Below are 17,156 nucleotides of genomic sequence, written 5' to 3'. Positions count from 1 at the left end.
ACACGCATGCACACACATATATACTGCACAAACACATTTGGGGAAACACCCACGCATAAAAAAATCACACCTTCCCGCATCTTCTATAAACACACACTCTTACCCTTCACAACTGCACACACACACACACAAACACACACGCACATACTCCTGTGAGACTCACAGACCCACACGAAATGCCACGTACCCGTAGAGCTTAGAAGCCTTCCTATGCCCGCAGATTGAGCCCACTCAACACGCACCCCTATAGCATCGCAGTATGCCCACTTCCCGGAGCAGAATTCCCTCCAGATGGAACAACCTTGCTCCCCTGAGCCGGCAGTTTCACGTTGAGCTCGGGGACAAAAGCTGACCAGGGTGATCTTGGGGTGCATGGGACGGGAGCCATCATTTGTGGACAATGTGGAGAGATGCAAACTCAAATTGGGCAGTTCTCTTGACCAAACCCTGAAGATAGATGCTAATCCCCTGATAGCCTTCAGCAAGCCAATGGAGCCAGGAACCCGTTGCAATTATCTATCCCAGAATCAGTGCTGCAGCCCGACCCCCCTCAAGATGGGATCAGATTCCAGAAAAGTCAGATCGTCAATCCGGCGCCTAGTCTAAGGAACTTGCGTTTTGTCAGATCCAGACCAGGATCAGCCAAAAAAGATTAAGAAATAGACACAGCAAAACGCGCTTGTCTCGGGACTCAGCTCCCCTACACCATGGGACGAAGGAAATAGGATCCTTTATAGATGTGAAAAAGAAGCGAGTGACTGAGCTATGGCCAGTAGATGGCGCAAGAACTCTTCCCTTGTACAGTGTTAACCCTTGAATGGTGTGTGGAGCGGCCAAGTCCAGATGTATAGATACATACATTTTACGTTTTGAAAGAAACCTTCCATTTACATATTTGGGGCTGATTCAGAATTAAGACAAATGAGTCTATTCTAGATAACTACCACAGATAAAGTAGTTTAACAGTAGCACACAGCCGCTGAAAAGCGGCTGGGGAGGATGAAAGGGCGAACTATTTGGGGAAATGACTGGCTCCCTCTCCACCTCACCCCCGCCCTGGTCACGGATAAAATCGGTTTACCGAATCATGGAAACCTGATTATGGGTTTACATGTAGGCATTTGAATATGTAAATGCATGTGTGCAAATAAATTCTTCTCTGTGGTCTTCTTTTTCAATTAAATCACAGGATAATAAATGCGAGACGCCAGCCTGAAATATACTGCAACTACAGTAGTAACACATGTCCCATTATAAGGACGCGGGCATCGATGGAGCCAATTCATTATCAGCATGGTTTCCCCAAAAGCAACACAGATCCTCCGATTAAAATATTCCTCTAACATGTTTCTATATCACAAGCTGCATCGGAGAGCTCACTAACATAATATTTCTCTGGCTGCTTTTACAGCCGGAATTGATCTATTCGGGGGGAAAAAATAAACCAAGCCCCTTAATTTCAAATATTGTGGGGAGTTTGTCAGAGAGCGGAGCTGGTCTTCAAGAATCTCACTAGTGGTTTCTGGTGGTTGCTATAATGAGCTAGAATTGAGGTAGATTTTGGTGGAGGGGGGGAAAAACAGCACAGGAAAAGACAGAATCCAGAGTAGCAGAGACTTTGTGCCCCCGTTGGAGAGATGGTTGAGTCCTCGTCAAGGTTGCTGTGGTATCCCAGAAACACCATTCACTCCGAGCTGTGACCGCGCACCAACAACAGCAACAACTCCACTGCGCCGGGCTGAGGAGCAGGAATTAGGAGCTCGCGAATAATATGAAAGGGATCCGCAAAGGGGAAAGCCGAGCAAAGGAATCCAAACCCCGGGAGCCTGGCACGAGAAGATGCGCTAAATGTGGCCGCCTAGACTTCATCCTGATGAAGAAAATGGGGATTAAAAGTGGATTTACGTTTTGGAATCTCGTCTTTTTACTGACGGTGTCTTGTGTGAAAGGTAGGTCTGCTTTCGGGGTCCCCTCTGCTTTGGATGGAGGTGAGCTGACTTGTCGCTTGAAAAAGGCTGGTAGCTTACTTTGCAATTTGCACCGATAAAATAATAATACTGAAGAAGGAGTTGATTCACAGCTCTTTCGCCCCCCACCCCCAGATAGGAAATGCATTTTGCTTGCCAGATTTGGCATTCAATGCAGTGATTGAGCTTGTGCTCAATAAATATTCTTGCAGTATGCTCAAACGAATACGTGAGTTGGTTCGTATAGCCCCTAACTAGTGGATATCCAGGCAGAATTCCTCTGCAAGACTTTACTTGGTGGTGAGGATTACCTTGATTTCTAGTCAAACCACTGGGGTTTGATGCTTTGGCTAGAATATTTATATTAAAGACACTGGTGTAAACGCTTTTTAACCCTTTCAGGTAGGAAAGTTACTGACATGCTAGGAATGTGCTAATGTATTTAAATGCATTAGGGCACAGGGGTCTTGCAAGCATCCCCTTGCAAACATGAATGTCTGAATGCATATGTGAATTATTACTACGTGGGCTCTTATGCACTGATAAATGGTAGAGGAGCTGCCCTGGTAGAGGTTTGGCTTAAAATGAGGCTTTACAAGGGTCTGAGATGCCAGGAAGTGTAAGATCCACCTCTGGGGATGAATGAAGGTAGGAGGAAAGTCATTAGCTGAGGACCAAAAAGAAAATCCCTAGCAAGTCTTAGCGTTCAGACAGGTAGAGTGAGTGTCACATGCACAGACAAGGGGGGGGGCTGGGATGTAAAATGTATTCTTAAGCAAGAAAGCAAGGGACAGTCAGAATCATTGGAAGAAAAACTGTCCTCGGGAAAAAATAGATTCCCAGGTCTGTTCCACAACTTCTCCTGCACCCTGCTGCCCATTAATTGCTGCAAAGAATACTCAGAGGTGTTTATGACTCATGCCATCATTTTTGAAAAATCACCTCCCCATACTCATGGCAGCTCGGATAGATGAGATGGATGTCGCTTTCAGTGAAGCTAGTTTCAGATCCCGGGTGTCTGTGTGTTGGGGGTGGGGGTGGAGGGTGGGTGGTGGGTGGGGGGTGTTTTGGCCCAGGCGCGCCAAGGCTGTCAACACAAACTGGACGCTTCTTCCTTTGTAAAGGAGTGCCTCTCTGAACCGCAATCGGGCCGCGTCTCTATGAAACAGTTTATTGTCCAGCTTGCAGCTGGCTGTCCCCCCACAGAAGGCAGTCCATTTGCATTCAGTGGAAATGATAATTCATGTTTTGGGTGGAGGGAGCTGAAGGGGTTACCTCTCATTCTATTAGGAGCAACGATGGGTGACATGTCTCGAATTTTAATTTACATCCCTAAATGCCAAGAAGTCGCCTCTGGTGTCTGTGGCAGCAACTGTCTTGTAATCCCAACCTGCTCCTTAGAGCTTGATTTTTTTTTTTTCCCCTGGAGTCTCAGCTCAGCTCTAAGGCAAAACGCTTGTCCTAAGCGGCGTAACTACACTGCCTGGTGCACAAAAAGCGTCTTGGGTTGCTTACAATGGGTTCGTTTTCGTCGCCGGCTCGACGTGCGAGGAGCCTCACATTTATGCTTAGTTCGCCTGCCACTGGGAGTCTGTGGTTAATGGATGGCCCTGGGGCTGACTGCTAGACAAGCGCTCGGCGTGGGGGAGGCGCAGGGAGCCAGCAACAGCTCCTGGCAGGAAACACGTTGGGGTGGCTCCTGCTAGAAGATGACCGGGGTTAAGTGCGAGTTTTCATGTGATACCTGTTGAGCCAAAACACATTCGAGGGGCAGATGGGTGGGGGAGTCTCCGAGGCCGGGCGAGCACGCCTGACTAACACTGAACCGCGTTGCCTGCAATTACAGCCCGGCGGCCCGCACCTACCGTATTTTCTGAATAAGACCCGCCGCCGAAAGGAAGGGCGCGTTAGTTTGGTTTAAATGGCACCAGAAACGGGATCCCTCTCCTCTACTCACAGCTCCTGGACTTTGGACTGAGACCATTGGTCTCCACTGAGTGTATTCCACTGTGAGGGACACCGAGAAGAAAGAGTGTGTCACACACTGCTTTGGTCCCGTTCAAAATCAATTTTTACAGAACTTAAAAAAACATTTTAATGGTAATAAGGTTCTTCTTCGTCACTTATCTGCCCCTCGGAAGGTTTCTCCCATATTTTACAACTTGGAACGCTGTCCTAAAATTCTGAGAACCAAACTTACCTGGGCTGTACGTTTTAGACCTGTTCCCTATCGTGGGTAGTGCCATTCTTAACAGTCGCTTATTCTCCTTTCGCTTCTTCTTAATTTCCCCTCAGTCTCAAGGCTTTCCTAAAACCGTGATTGCTGAAATGGCTGGAATGGTGTTTCCCCCAATGTCTATGCCCGCTTTTGTTTTCCACACTGTTTCTTCTGGACTCTCTGGCCCAAAGGAAAGCTCAGAATGGGGAGTCGTTTTAAGAGCTTTGCAGGTCCTAATCTAGGTTAGCGGGAGTGTTCCGGGAAGTCTGAGGTGCGCGGTTTTCCACGTAAACAGCTCAGGCCTCAAGAATTACACCTTCTGCCCATACTTTTCATCCTTTCACCATCTCACCTCTGCCTGCAACAGCAACGACAAAGGCTCAGTGGGAGGAAACGCCTCAGAGTAGAAGACAAAGTGGCCTTCAGTAGTAGGCCGGAATTGCTCCCGTGGAGTTGAATGACAGCCAACCTTATCAGGTCATTTTATCTCCACTGTCAACATCTCAAAAGGTGGCGGACCGAAGCCTCCAAATTGGGGTGGGGCGCTGCTTAGACCTGATGCATGCCTATTTTAAGCGTGCGCGCACACACACACACACACACACACCACGCGCCCTCCCGCGCGCGCGCCAGCGCAGGCAGGCAGGCAAGGCTGGCAGAGGTTTTTGAAATGCAGCCTGCAGCCGCTGCATGTCTGTTGAGGGTTCACTCACATAGAAACTGTGAATCTCCAAGTCGTGCTTAAACGTCCCGCCCACGTAAACAGACACTCGGGGGTACTTTCCCACGCTCCATCTCGGGAGATCTCACAGCCAGTGCAGAAGGTACCATGCAAAAGGTACAGGAACCTTGCGACGGTACAGAAAGCACTGACCTCGGTCGACAGGTGGGAGTCTGTGTGCTGCGCTCCACACCCTGCATCGGAGAGTGTTTCCTGGGGCTCAGGCAGGACCCCGGACTTCGAGAAGGATCCACGTTTCTGCGTGCTCTGGGATTCCAAGGAGATAGGACTCCCGCCACAGAGCTCTTCTGGAAGAGTGGGTTTTACACCCTCTTCCTCAGCTAAAAAAGGTCGCGGGTGACCCTGCGGGAGGAAAGCTGCTAGCGAACTCTGACGCATCTTTTGCCGTTGCCAGGATGGCCGCGCCCAGAGGTCTCAGACCCCTGCGCGTCGCATCTGTCATATCTTGAGGGAGCTTTCCCAAAAGGGAATGGAGTAAGTTAAAGTCTAAACAAAGCAATAACAACAAACCAACCAACCAAACAGAACAACCCCCCCCACCACCACCAAAACCCACTCCCCTTTCCTCGCCACAGTCAAAACACCTTCCCTTGAGGTTAGCACGTTTGAGATACCTGTGAGAGATAACATTGTGTGTTTGAGGCAGGGGTCCCGCTGCAGTTTGGACAGGTGTCCTCCCGTCTTTTTCCTTTGGGAATACTTTTTAATTTCCTCTAGAAGGCCAGACTCCAGGAAATTTCAAAAGAACCACCCGAGGTTGAAGCTGAGCGCCTGACTTGGCCTTGGCGCGTGTGTGCATTGCTGAGAGGAGGAGATCCACATGGACTGACACCGAGGGGCCTTCCGAAAGCCTCGAGCGAGCGTGTGTGTGTGTGTCGGTGTGGGTATCCGAGGCTGAAATGCGTGGCCGGTAAACAGTGCGTTTATGTTCCCCGGACTCTAGATGGTCGGTGGTGCTGTGGACACTGCTGCCCCGCTATCCGCGGCGGGCACCGAGAAAACTCCCTTTCCCCAAGCTGCCCGCAGCGCTGCCCTCACTCAAACAACTTCTCCTGTGATGGGCATTCAGGGAGTTCGAAAAACTCACTGGGGAACAAGTGATTGGGATTGTTGTCCCTCTACGACCCCTTCATTCCCACCCCAGCTCCGTCGCTAGGGAAAAAGAGAAGTAGGAGGCAGTCCCAGGGTTCAAGCGCCACAAGGGCTTAGTTGGACCCTAGGGGAAAGGGCAGAAGACATGAAACAGCATGGGGTCATCCCAGTCACCGTGTGGTCCTCTACCAGTGCCGCTGGAGTGGCCAGCTCAGGGTTGAAAGCCAGAGGCGCACAGGGATTGCAGCACATTGCAGAATAATAATGAAGCAGGACGACCATAGAAAGAAAGATAGACTCAGGCATCAGGCGAATTCCCTTCTCCCTGAGCACGTCGCCTTCGGGGAGGAGGCTTCGCACCACCGAGTTGCCAAGCCAACCCAATTCACCACCCTGAAAGGGCTTGAACAGCTCCCAGAATTTTGAGCTAAACTTCCCCTGGACAGTTACCTTGTTGAAATTGTTCCAAAATGTCACTTTGCAGCACCATGTTTTCCTGAATCTTCTGGTGTTGGGGGATTGGCGGGGGGAGGAGGGAAGGCTGCATAGAGCCTGTGAAGGAAGAGTGTGTGAACAGAAATAATTAAGGAGCAGGGTTCAACCCCTTGAAAACCTGATGCCAGCTCCTTTGAGATCCTTCAAGGAGAAAAGGCATAGAATTAGTCTAGGAGCATAGACTTAGTTGCAGTACTTGTTATTACTCTTCATGATATTAATTAGCCTTACTGTTTGTGGGATAGCTGAATAGATTTTGGGTATATCTGACTTTTTCTTGAACACACGATTTGGTATCTAAGGAAATAGTGAAATAATAAAGCAATAGCAAATGGCATCTGTACGTGGTTCTATATATAGTAAAACTATCACAAGTGAGCTGTGAAAAAAGGTAGGAGAGGTAGAGCAATTAATAATGTCTTTGTACTCACGTGGGAGCCCTTTAATGCTAAAATACTTGCCTAGATCTCACATACAAATAACTGAAAGGGACTAAACCGAACTTTGCTAGTCTCCAAATATCCTCCTCCTTGTGTACCAAAAGGTGACTTTCTTCTACTTAACATCAGGGTCTTCAGAAACGGCTTCAATGTTTTGTCCAGTTTAGGAAATTACTGTGAAGCACCAAACAATATGTCTACTAAGGAACCTCTTACTTTAAGCAACATGCCTATTTGAGAAAATATGACATTTTGTACTTCAAAGTCCAGTGTTTGAAAGATTAGAAGTGAAATGATTGCAAATTAAAGAGACTAGAAAAATGTGTGAGATATAAAGAAAAAGTGTGAGATACAAATAAAACTGAAGGCCATTTTATCTATCTATCTATCTATCTATCTATCTATCTATCTATCTATCTATCATCATCTATCTATCTATCTGCATTAAAACATAGCTTCCCTTTCTACCTCTTTTGTCCATCCCTTTTATTCATAGGACAAAGGGATGTGTAGTTTAAGGATACAATGGCGATTCTGACTTGGCTTTTGGATGAGGCCACAGATGCTATTATTACCAAATTCATCTTTTCTCTCTCAGAGTGAGCAGTTGGGTGATTCGTGGTATTTTCCAAAGAGATCAGTCTCCATGTATACAAGATTTTCTTAGAATTAGGCCCCCTTTAAGCCTCTCATTCTCATCAGGAATATCAAGTTTACAAATGTCACAGAAAAATCAATTTGTCAAATACCTTCCAGTATTCAGGGTTTCAGTATTGATGGTCATCCTTCCTTCCGTCTCTCAAGCCTCCAATCGTGTAGCCATCAAATGCATTTCATGCCATCAGGCCCTTTGTTAAGCTACAGCTTGGTGCTAGTTAAAGATTACTAAGATTAGTATTTTCTATATACTCATGGCCTATTGACCACAACCCCATCTGAAATCTCCTCTAAAAAGTCCACATTTACAATATTCATATGCATCACACATCTTGTAATTGGGTAATAATATCAATGGTTATCATGTGGTATTAGATATCACAATATTATTCTATTGGTTTTTAAATGCTTACACTAGAGTGATTTTCAAAGTGTTCCTGAACAAATGGCATTAACATTCCCTGGAAACTTAAGAATATGAACTCCCAGATGCCCACCGCAGGCTTACTGATACAGATGCCCTGGTAGTTGGGCACAGACATTAGTGTTTTTAACAAGTCATCCAGGTAATTCTGATGTGCTCTCAAGTTTGAGAGCCACTACAATAAAGAGCAAGAGTTCTGCAGCTGCTGAGACCTGAAGTCAAATAATGATGTTGCCAGCAATTTTATTTGTACTAGCAACTCAACTTTCCTAAACTCCAGGTGTAGTCTCTATTTGGAAAAAAAAAAAAAAAAGGAGATAGTAGAATTTCAGTAGGCCTATAGGGAAAGGAAGATTATCCAGTTAACATATATAGTGTCTGGTAGCTATCATCAGTATTATTCAAATACATTTCCATGTGCAAAGCCAGTGTAAATTCCCACATACTTCATCCCTAACTTGTAGCCCTAACTTGCAGCCCTAACTTGCCCATAGCAGTAAATAAAAAATGTAGCATCTTCTCACTAGCTATTATTTCACTTTGGCCACATTCCCAGGCTATTAGATATTGGAAAAATACCCTCAAACTTCTGCTTATCACGCTTATACAGTTCCTTCAGGGGCTGGCTCCATGCAACAGGGCAGACCCATAGCTTAAAAATGTTATCCCTGTTCCTGGGCTAATTTCATCCACTATATTCCACCATTAATTTAATATTGATTGATTAATATACTTACTGAATTTGTTAATTCATCTTGTCACAAACTGTGGTATTTACAGATCTGAAAGAGTTCTTAAGTATCAGCGAGTTTGCTGCTCATGTTTTACACAGGAAATGCCATGCCCAGAAAGGATAAGTGATTTTTACTAGGTTACAAAGGTTATTAGCTTCAGAACTGAGAGAAGATCATTGGGCAGTGAAGTTCATTTTTAACTCTCTTTCTACCACACCTTATCAAGTTTACTAGCGCTTGGTCAGATGATACCAATGAAGATGATCACAACAGTCAATATTTAAGTACCATATATCAATTAGTACTATATAAGAATATTAGTGATTACATGTTTCATGGTAATTTTTTAAAATTGTTAGTCACTTGTCTTGTAGAAGACAAAAAGAAACAATTATGGAATAAAAATATTTTCTGAGGTTGATGTAATATGTAACATCAAATAGTCATATCTTCAATGAAGTCTATACAAGTCTTACATGTCGATAAAAATCAAATCAGTGTATTGAATTTTTTTTATGTCTCATATAGAACTTTAAGGAATAGTATTTAAAATCAAATTCTTTTTTATTTCTTCTCACACTCTGGACACAATTTCTTGTTTAAAAGCTTTTGAACTAGAAAATCTGTTCTGATTTTATTTTCTTCATTTTTTTTAAAGTTTAAGCCATATTAACATAAAATTACCAGTCCCTTTCATCTGCATTTACAACTGCACATTTCTCTCACGTGATCTATATAAGACAATGGTGTCGTTCGAAACTCTACCATATAAATTATATAAATTATAGTACATTCTATAAATATTAATAGTGTAAAAACAATTGATAATGTTAGGGATTATCTTCAATTTTAGTGATCTGTGATATATTTTTAAATTCTCTTTAAGATATAGGAGTAAAATTTCCAAAATAATAAATACTACTATGTTTGAAGGGTTTAAATGTTCAGAAAGTGATTGAAATATATAAAAAGTGATGAGTGATTCTCTTAAAAGCTGAGTTTGTTATGTTCAAAATTATAAAATTCTTCTTCCTTGCTTTATTTTATGTTAGCAGATTTTAAAAGGAGTATTTATGATTATATAGTTTTAAATGATGAGGAGGTTTTTTAAAACTATGAAAAGGTTTAAAATATAGTTGGATACCACTTTGAAAGGGAATTTATAAGTGGAAACAGACGCTGCAGAAATGGATTTACTAAATCTCAAATAACATTGGAAAGTCTAGGACTACCTCTAGTCTTCCATTAAATAAATCCAACAGGTTGACTCTAGAATGCTCAGAAGTGCTTCCTAGAGAGAGGATATAGGACATTATTATGTTTGGGGAAATAGTACCAGGGTAGAATTCTTTGTTGTCTTTTTTTTTCTTTAATGTAGAAATCTCTGTGCTAAGCCCTTTCTGTGAAGTGTATGGTTTACATCTTAAACAGTGGTTCTCTCCCTCATTTTCCTGCTTTGACTTCTAACAAGCATCTTGTGAGATGACTGTTATCTCCTATATACAGATTGTTATCTCCATTTACAAATGATCCACATTTCCTGAGGCCAGAGAAGTACAATGATTTTCCATGATCCTAAGGTTAGCTAGCTCTTGAGTGAAATCTGAAATGATAATAGATTCAGAACCTCATAGACTTATTATAAGTTAAAACTATAAGGGACTGATTTCCTAATTAAACTTCCTCAGTTTTAAGAGAAAAACTGAGACCTTGAGAATTTAATTTAAAAGAAAGACTAAAATTAATATTCAGTATATATATATATATATTTACATACTATATACATATATATATTCTCGTGGTTACAGTAATACATAAATTCTGTTTTATAATCTTCAACATTTTTTGCTCAAGTTGCCTGACATTTTTCTTTCCATGATCCTGTATGATAGATGTGAAAGGTGTATTTAGTTTTATAAGCAATACTAAGCAAAGTAAATGCACAATAATGCATAGTATGTCACTATAAGATATAAAACTATTCAGTCCATTAAGGATAAAAAAAATGGAACCAAAACTTATAACCCTTAGATTCTAACCCAGTACTCTTGAGTAAAATGTAAAATTTATAAATGCAGATGAATTTATGAACTTCACAAATAAAATAATATTTGGATATAAAATGGTTTACCAATTGTATCATAAAACTTGGTAAATAAATTTGTTCCCTATTGTACCTTAATCGTCCATTCAGTTCTATAGATCTTTAATGACGGGAAAGTTCTTATAACTAGTCTAGTATCTAATAGTCAGGGAATGTGCATTAGATTTATTTGTCAGGGCAAAGGAATGTGTTTTAAAAACATCATATCCAAGCTCCATCCACATAGTCGACTTAATTCCATAACTACATCCTAACTAAAAGAACACATATAGTGATGTAAAGAAGAGATAAGACAGAGATATGAAGTGACTTGCCAAGATTTAAAGTATGTAGAACAGTCTTTAAATTTCCTGTCCAGTACATGTTTCTCTTTATTGGGTACTGCTTTATGAGCTTCCTTATTTAGTCGTAATTGGTTTTTGGGAATAAACCTTGAGAGGAGAGACCACTTTGCCTAACCCCAAATTGTGACCAGACCCAAAATAACACTCCCTGAAGTAATCATGTAAGGAGACACAGATACAGAAATGTAATAACGGTAAATGAGAAACAACATTCAGTGTAAAGATTAACCTAAAAATTAAATAGGGGCATTGAAATATACACACACAAAAAAAAATGCACCTACACATATACTAAACTATACTTAAGTACAAAAAAGTTAGTGCTACCTTTTCTTGTGAAGGTAATAAAATCTATTTTCATATGTAACATACGTACTTTTGTCCTTTCTGAACTTTTGACTCTCCTGATATAAGCTAACCTTTTTCTTACTTGCACTATTAAAATTTCGTTTTTGAGTATAATTTTAGAGATGTCATTTTAACCTACGTTTTTACTTTTGAAGTTCAGGTATCCTAAAAATGCCTTCATATGGATTACTCATAGAATATACTTATTACATTGGATACTTTCTAACGGGACATCCTTATTTTAAATAATTTTGTATCTTACAACAGCTAGATGTAGATTTCTCCAAAGCTGACAAAAGTCAGGGCTAAAGGTACACCTAAAATCTGTATCCTAGTCTATTTCTTACCACTATGCATTCCAGAATTTTATTTAATGTTGTAAATCGACTATTAGCCAAATTCTCTGTTTTAAAATTAGGTCTATTATAATAATTCACTTTATTGAAATTTTAAATTACAAATTAACATTTTGTTTTCTTGATTTTGGTGATGGGAATGGGAAGCAGATTGATAATTAAGTGCCTTTTCTTGAGCTTGTTCACGTTCCCAATAACTACTTGTTTCTCATTCACAGTTACTTAATAAATTTATCAGCTCTGTTTTATTGTTTAATATTATTCTAATTTCTCAAATATCTATTTTAGTTTTCTACAAGGACATAACTTTTTTTTTGTTTGTTTGTTTACACTATGAGGGTTGTTTGACTTGAAAGAAATCTGAAAAAAAATGTTAATTTCATTTTCTCTTACAATACCACGTAAAGGATACCTGAGGTTTACCAAATGAGTCACTAATTTAAAAAAAAAAAAAAACTTAAGCTGTACCTTATTATGAGTGTGTTAGTATAGAGAAGAGAATATGAATCTAGTTTGTTATTCTACTAAAACATAATAAGATAATGTTAAAAGACTTTAACTTCTAAAAATTTGTAATTTTTAGAAATGATTTTGTTTTCAATATATAAACTATATTTTCATATATAGGAATGACTCTTTTAAATCTGTTTTTGGAGGTGTAATTTGAATTTCCCCCCAATTTTGGTAATGAATCTACCTGATCTATCTGCATGTTCTAATGTGGAGCTCTGTGTTGCTAAAAGCTGCATTTGCAAGAAAACGAATCAAAGGTAGGAGAACAGGCAGAAAAAATACAAGGAAATTTCCTGGATATGAAACGTGCCACCTTGGATTTATTAGTTCCATGCTCTAACTGACTGAACTATGTAGTCTAGACAAAATATTTACTCAGTGTTCACATACATGGAGAAACTCTGAGTTAAGGTTTTTGGCTGATGTCTAACTCAAAACAGCTGAACTGATTCAAATGTTTTGGGTAAACAAATTTGCATCCATGCTGCTAATTTGTGTGCCAACTTCCAGCTTCATAGTTTCTAAGATGATGGAGATGATAAACCCTCTTAAATGAAGTCTGCAATAGAAATGTTGACAGGCCTATGATTACCTGTATTGAGTTCATGTCCCATGGTCCTTTCATGGCTTTTAAAGAAAAATTTTCATCTATAAATTCAACTAGTAATGATGCTCTTTTATCTGTTAAATCTTTTTAAAGGAGGTCAAAGAGAAACTCTTAAATCAGTTTTCTAGCAAAGTGCCAGGAAATCTTTAATATCTGTGTTAACTTGACAGTATTCATTAATATATTAATAGATGAAAATCAGAAATGACATTTTGAACTTAATTTTTAAATACTACCAATGTGTAAATCCTTAGAAATTAACCATTTTTCAATAATTTGAAGATTATTACTTATTTTTACCTCTCGTTGCATAGGTTATTGAATCTCCATATTTTTGAAAAACTATATTCTGGTTATATAACTCCTTCAAAAGCAAAATTCTCAAAGGCCTCAAAAGAAGTTGGAAGATGTTAGACATATTAGGTTATGTCTTGTGCTATTTCATGTATATATTATCTTAACCGTTTCCATCATTTTCTTTGGGCTAAAGTTCGATTTGGTTTAGTAAACTTTTTGTTAGAATAGTATTATTTTGAATTAAATACTGTAGTTTTGACATAGTTTAAGTTAGGAGTTGTGAAAGACTGTGGTCCGTAGATCTTATTTCCACAAAAATAATCCTTAGCTTATTTATCAGTTCTGGGACTCATTAACCCTTTCCTTCACTCATCAATCATTTATTGAGGGCCAATATGTGTCAAAATGTTTAGGAGATAAAGATGAACATCTAGTCACTACCCTAAAACAGTCTTTTTTTTAAAGTAGATTTCCTGTGAACATAATAGCAAAGCAACCGGGTTATTGTGAAATTGTTTAGTTCATCAATGGGATTCTCTTATCATAAAATATCAATGTAGCTTACACCACATTTATTTCTATATCCTATATTTTAAATCCTATCACAGGTAACTATTAACATTCTATAGACATCGAAATTTTCCAAAGCAATGTATCATTTTGTGATCTAATGTAATTTTCCCTTATAAATTTCAATTAAAAATGTTTATTGACTCCTCTCTGTTCAGCCAACTGATATTAACTAGTTTATCCAGTATTAATGAAGAGCTCACATGTATTTCTACAACAGTGATTGTAGAGATATTTTGTGATCAGCAAATTGTGCTTCTTACCCATTTTCTCCCTCATATTAGCTCCTGCCTCAGAACTCACTAGCTTGCTAATGCTTTTGAATTTAAATTTAAATATCTACCCCTTCATTTTGTGATTCACAAAAATATGCGCTGAGCCAAGGTCAACACATGCAAAGGGAAAAACAAATAACTAAATATAAATAGAACAGATTCTGTCATAGTTTTCTATTCCTTATTTTTTGTCTTTTTGGAGAACTTTATAAGTAGATTGTGTTTTGCTTTGCTTTGTCTTTAATTCGTGATTTAAAGGCAATAGAAGGATGTATGAATAGTTACAGGAAGAAATACTGGCATTGGGACAATGCCAATTTTGCTATATAGGAGTTAAGTAGGATGATCTATCTTTACAAGGTTAGAACATTCTCTAAATTTGATCTTGTATTTTACATTTTTCTCATTCCCCCGTATTCAAACTCTGATGAGCCATGTTATTTTAATGTTTGCACAAACATCATGCTTTATAATTGTCATCTCCCTATCCTTTTTCACATTCCATAAAGCTCACTTCTTGGTGATCTAATGGTGATTTAATGTGTAAGAAACCAGATTTAATGTTTATTCATATGACACATATTAAGGGATTTTTCTATTTCTAAACTTCAAAATCTTGACTCTTAATGAAAGATCAAAACCAAACATTTCCATTATCTATGCAAATTGCTATCTTCTGTGCTTAGATTACTCCAGTGAAAAAAGTAAATCTAGAAGTTTGAGATAAAAGAACTTTGGGTAACATGAATTGTTTTACTTAACTTGGTACAACTAAAAGAAGGACTACTGTGAACCACACTGAATTTCTAACACTTTCCACAACACATAGCATTAGCTCCATTTATTGAGATCCCATACTAATGCATGGGAGTTAACTTGCAGGATATGCTGATCTGGTTGCACCAACATCTCAAAACCCACATCTAAACTCCTTTCTTTCTTTGATATAGCAAAGAAGAAAGCAGTCCTTTCACATTTCACAAAGCTGTATTATACAAAGGACCCTGCACTGCCTTTCTACTCATTTTGTTTTTCCTTCTTAAGTTCCAACTCTCTTTTTTCTTTCAAAGTATTAATAATAATTTACATATAACAACTGTGTCATAACATGGGCTGTTTGTTTAAAATGCAATGGGGAGGCTTGTTTGTCAGTACACAAGAAAAATATCAGAAAGGCCACCTATAAGATGTATATAGCCAGCCTTCATGAAAACTATAAAAAGGGGTAGAATTAGTTGAGGTCAGAGTTTGGAACAAGTATCTTTGTTAATTCAGCTAGTTCTGAGAAGGGTGTTTGGTTAAAATAGGCAACCATTACACACGCTTCAAGTACTTTCTAAACCCTAAATTACATGCAGTCAATGAAATTTTGTTAATAGTGAGTAAACACAAGGTAAAATAAGAAGTATATGCATTTTTATTAATAGCACCTTTAAGCACAAATATTCATAATATATGAATTCTGTCTCCTGTATTTTCATTTCAATTTTTATGATTGTTCATTTTACATGTGAAAACACTTCCCTCTATAAGGGAAATCACTAGGCACTTCTACTTTTTTCTGATTCTTCATTTCTTTTCCCATCTTCATGGCAGGAAAAGAAACTGACGTTCCTTATCTGCTACTGTGGAGTATGAGTGCCTTTCATTTAAGGGAGTGGTTGATAGACTTAACTCCTTATTAAATTTGAGGAAACAACTTAGGTAGAGAAAATTAGCTAACATGGAGAATATCGGGTTCAAACTCTGCCTGCTCAACTCAAAACCCTTGCTCTTTTCATCACACCAAACAGGATTTCATCAACTTTGAGGATTAAAAAAAAAAAAAGAATTCTGAGATTGAGATGAATTCTGAATTATTTCACATGGATAAGGTTATTCTTTTTTCTGGAGTGAGTATTTCTGAACATGGAACAATTTATTTTACATGCTTCAAATGAAGGGAAGGCAGGAGAAACAGGAGAAGTCAGGGGAAACAATTTAGAAAGGTCAGACTAGTTATATTGCCAGAGGGACAGGGCTTATGTTAGTGTTTGGACATGCTTTGTTGAATCCTTTATTAAGTTATAATTTACTGTTAGAGTGAAAAAAATATGTATTGTGGAAAAAACTTAGGTGCTATGTTATCATAGTTAGGTATTGTATTTAATTCTGCCTGATACTGTTTTTTGTTTTTCTTTTTACAAATTAAAATAGAAAGGGAGCCTTAACTGTAATGTGTGTATAAGGTCTCATTTCACATTTACTTATATTCTTCTTTATTTTCAATAACCCAAACTTCATGGAAAACTTTCTGTGAATTTATTTCTTAGAAATGTAAAAGAAATAAATCATGTTTCCTTAAGTCATGACTCTTACTAAGTAAAAAGGAATACTTCAAAAAAATCTTAAATTACCCACCATGGAATCTCCATAGCTAACTCAGTACCTTATAAATAGAGTAAGCACTCAATAAACGTTTGGAGACTTGAATTGGATTACAGTTAATTGAATTCATTAATTTAGTTTAGGTCCAACCTGTACTTAGAAAAATCAATCTATATTGCCCAAATCTTTCAGTTATACACTCTAATGTTTCTAACTGTTAACGGTGGCTACTGATATCTAGGAACTAAGATAATTTATGAAAAAATTATATAGCTATTCAGTATGTAAAAGTATGAATCACCTTTCCTACTTTCACTTTTGAATATCTTTTACTTGAATGATCTGCATTAAAGTCCCTTACTTCAAAATATCACTACCTTCATTATCATTACGGTAAGAATCCAAGGAATTACCGAGCCCTGATGAATTACCCTTGCTATCAGAAATAATTGTTTACTATGCGGTCCCTTCACAACATATTTTCAATAATGCTCAATACATTAGAAAGCAAATGAATTTGGAAACATTCACTATTATTCTCAATCTCTAATCTGATAGAATAGAAGGTGGATTCTAATACCAGCTACATCCTTACTGGCCAGGTGA

General features: G+C 38.8%; 1 protein-coding gene across 3 annotated transcripts in view; it reads left to right on the top strand.

The window, feature by feature from the left end:
* Nucleotides 1-1,771: 1,771 nt before the first annotated feature.
* CSMD3 (CUB and Sushi multiple domains 3) overlaps nt 1,772-17,156 on the top strand; it is a 1,145,609-nt gene continuing 1,130,224 nt past the window's right edge. For all 3 annotated transcript variants that reach the window (XM_040625739.1, XM_040625738.1, XM_008689272.2), the window contains exon 1: nt 1,772-1,949. In XM_040625739.1, coding sequence (XP_040481673.1) covers nt 1,772-1,949 — 178 coding nt within the window. The remainder of the gene's footprint in view (nt 1,950-17,156) is intronic.

Source organism: Ursus maritimus, unplaced genomic scaffold (assembly GCF_017311325.1).
Source record: "Ursus maritimus isolate PB19 unplaced genomic scaffold, ASM1731132v1 scaffold_9, whole genome shotgun sequence".
In the NCBI taxonomy this organism is placed as follows: domain Eukaryota; kingdom Metazoa; phylum Chordata; class Mammalia; order Carnivora; family Ursidae; genus Ursus; species Ursus maritimus.
This window is presented reverse-complemented; position numbering and strand designations above follow the sequence as displayed.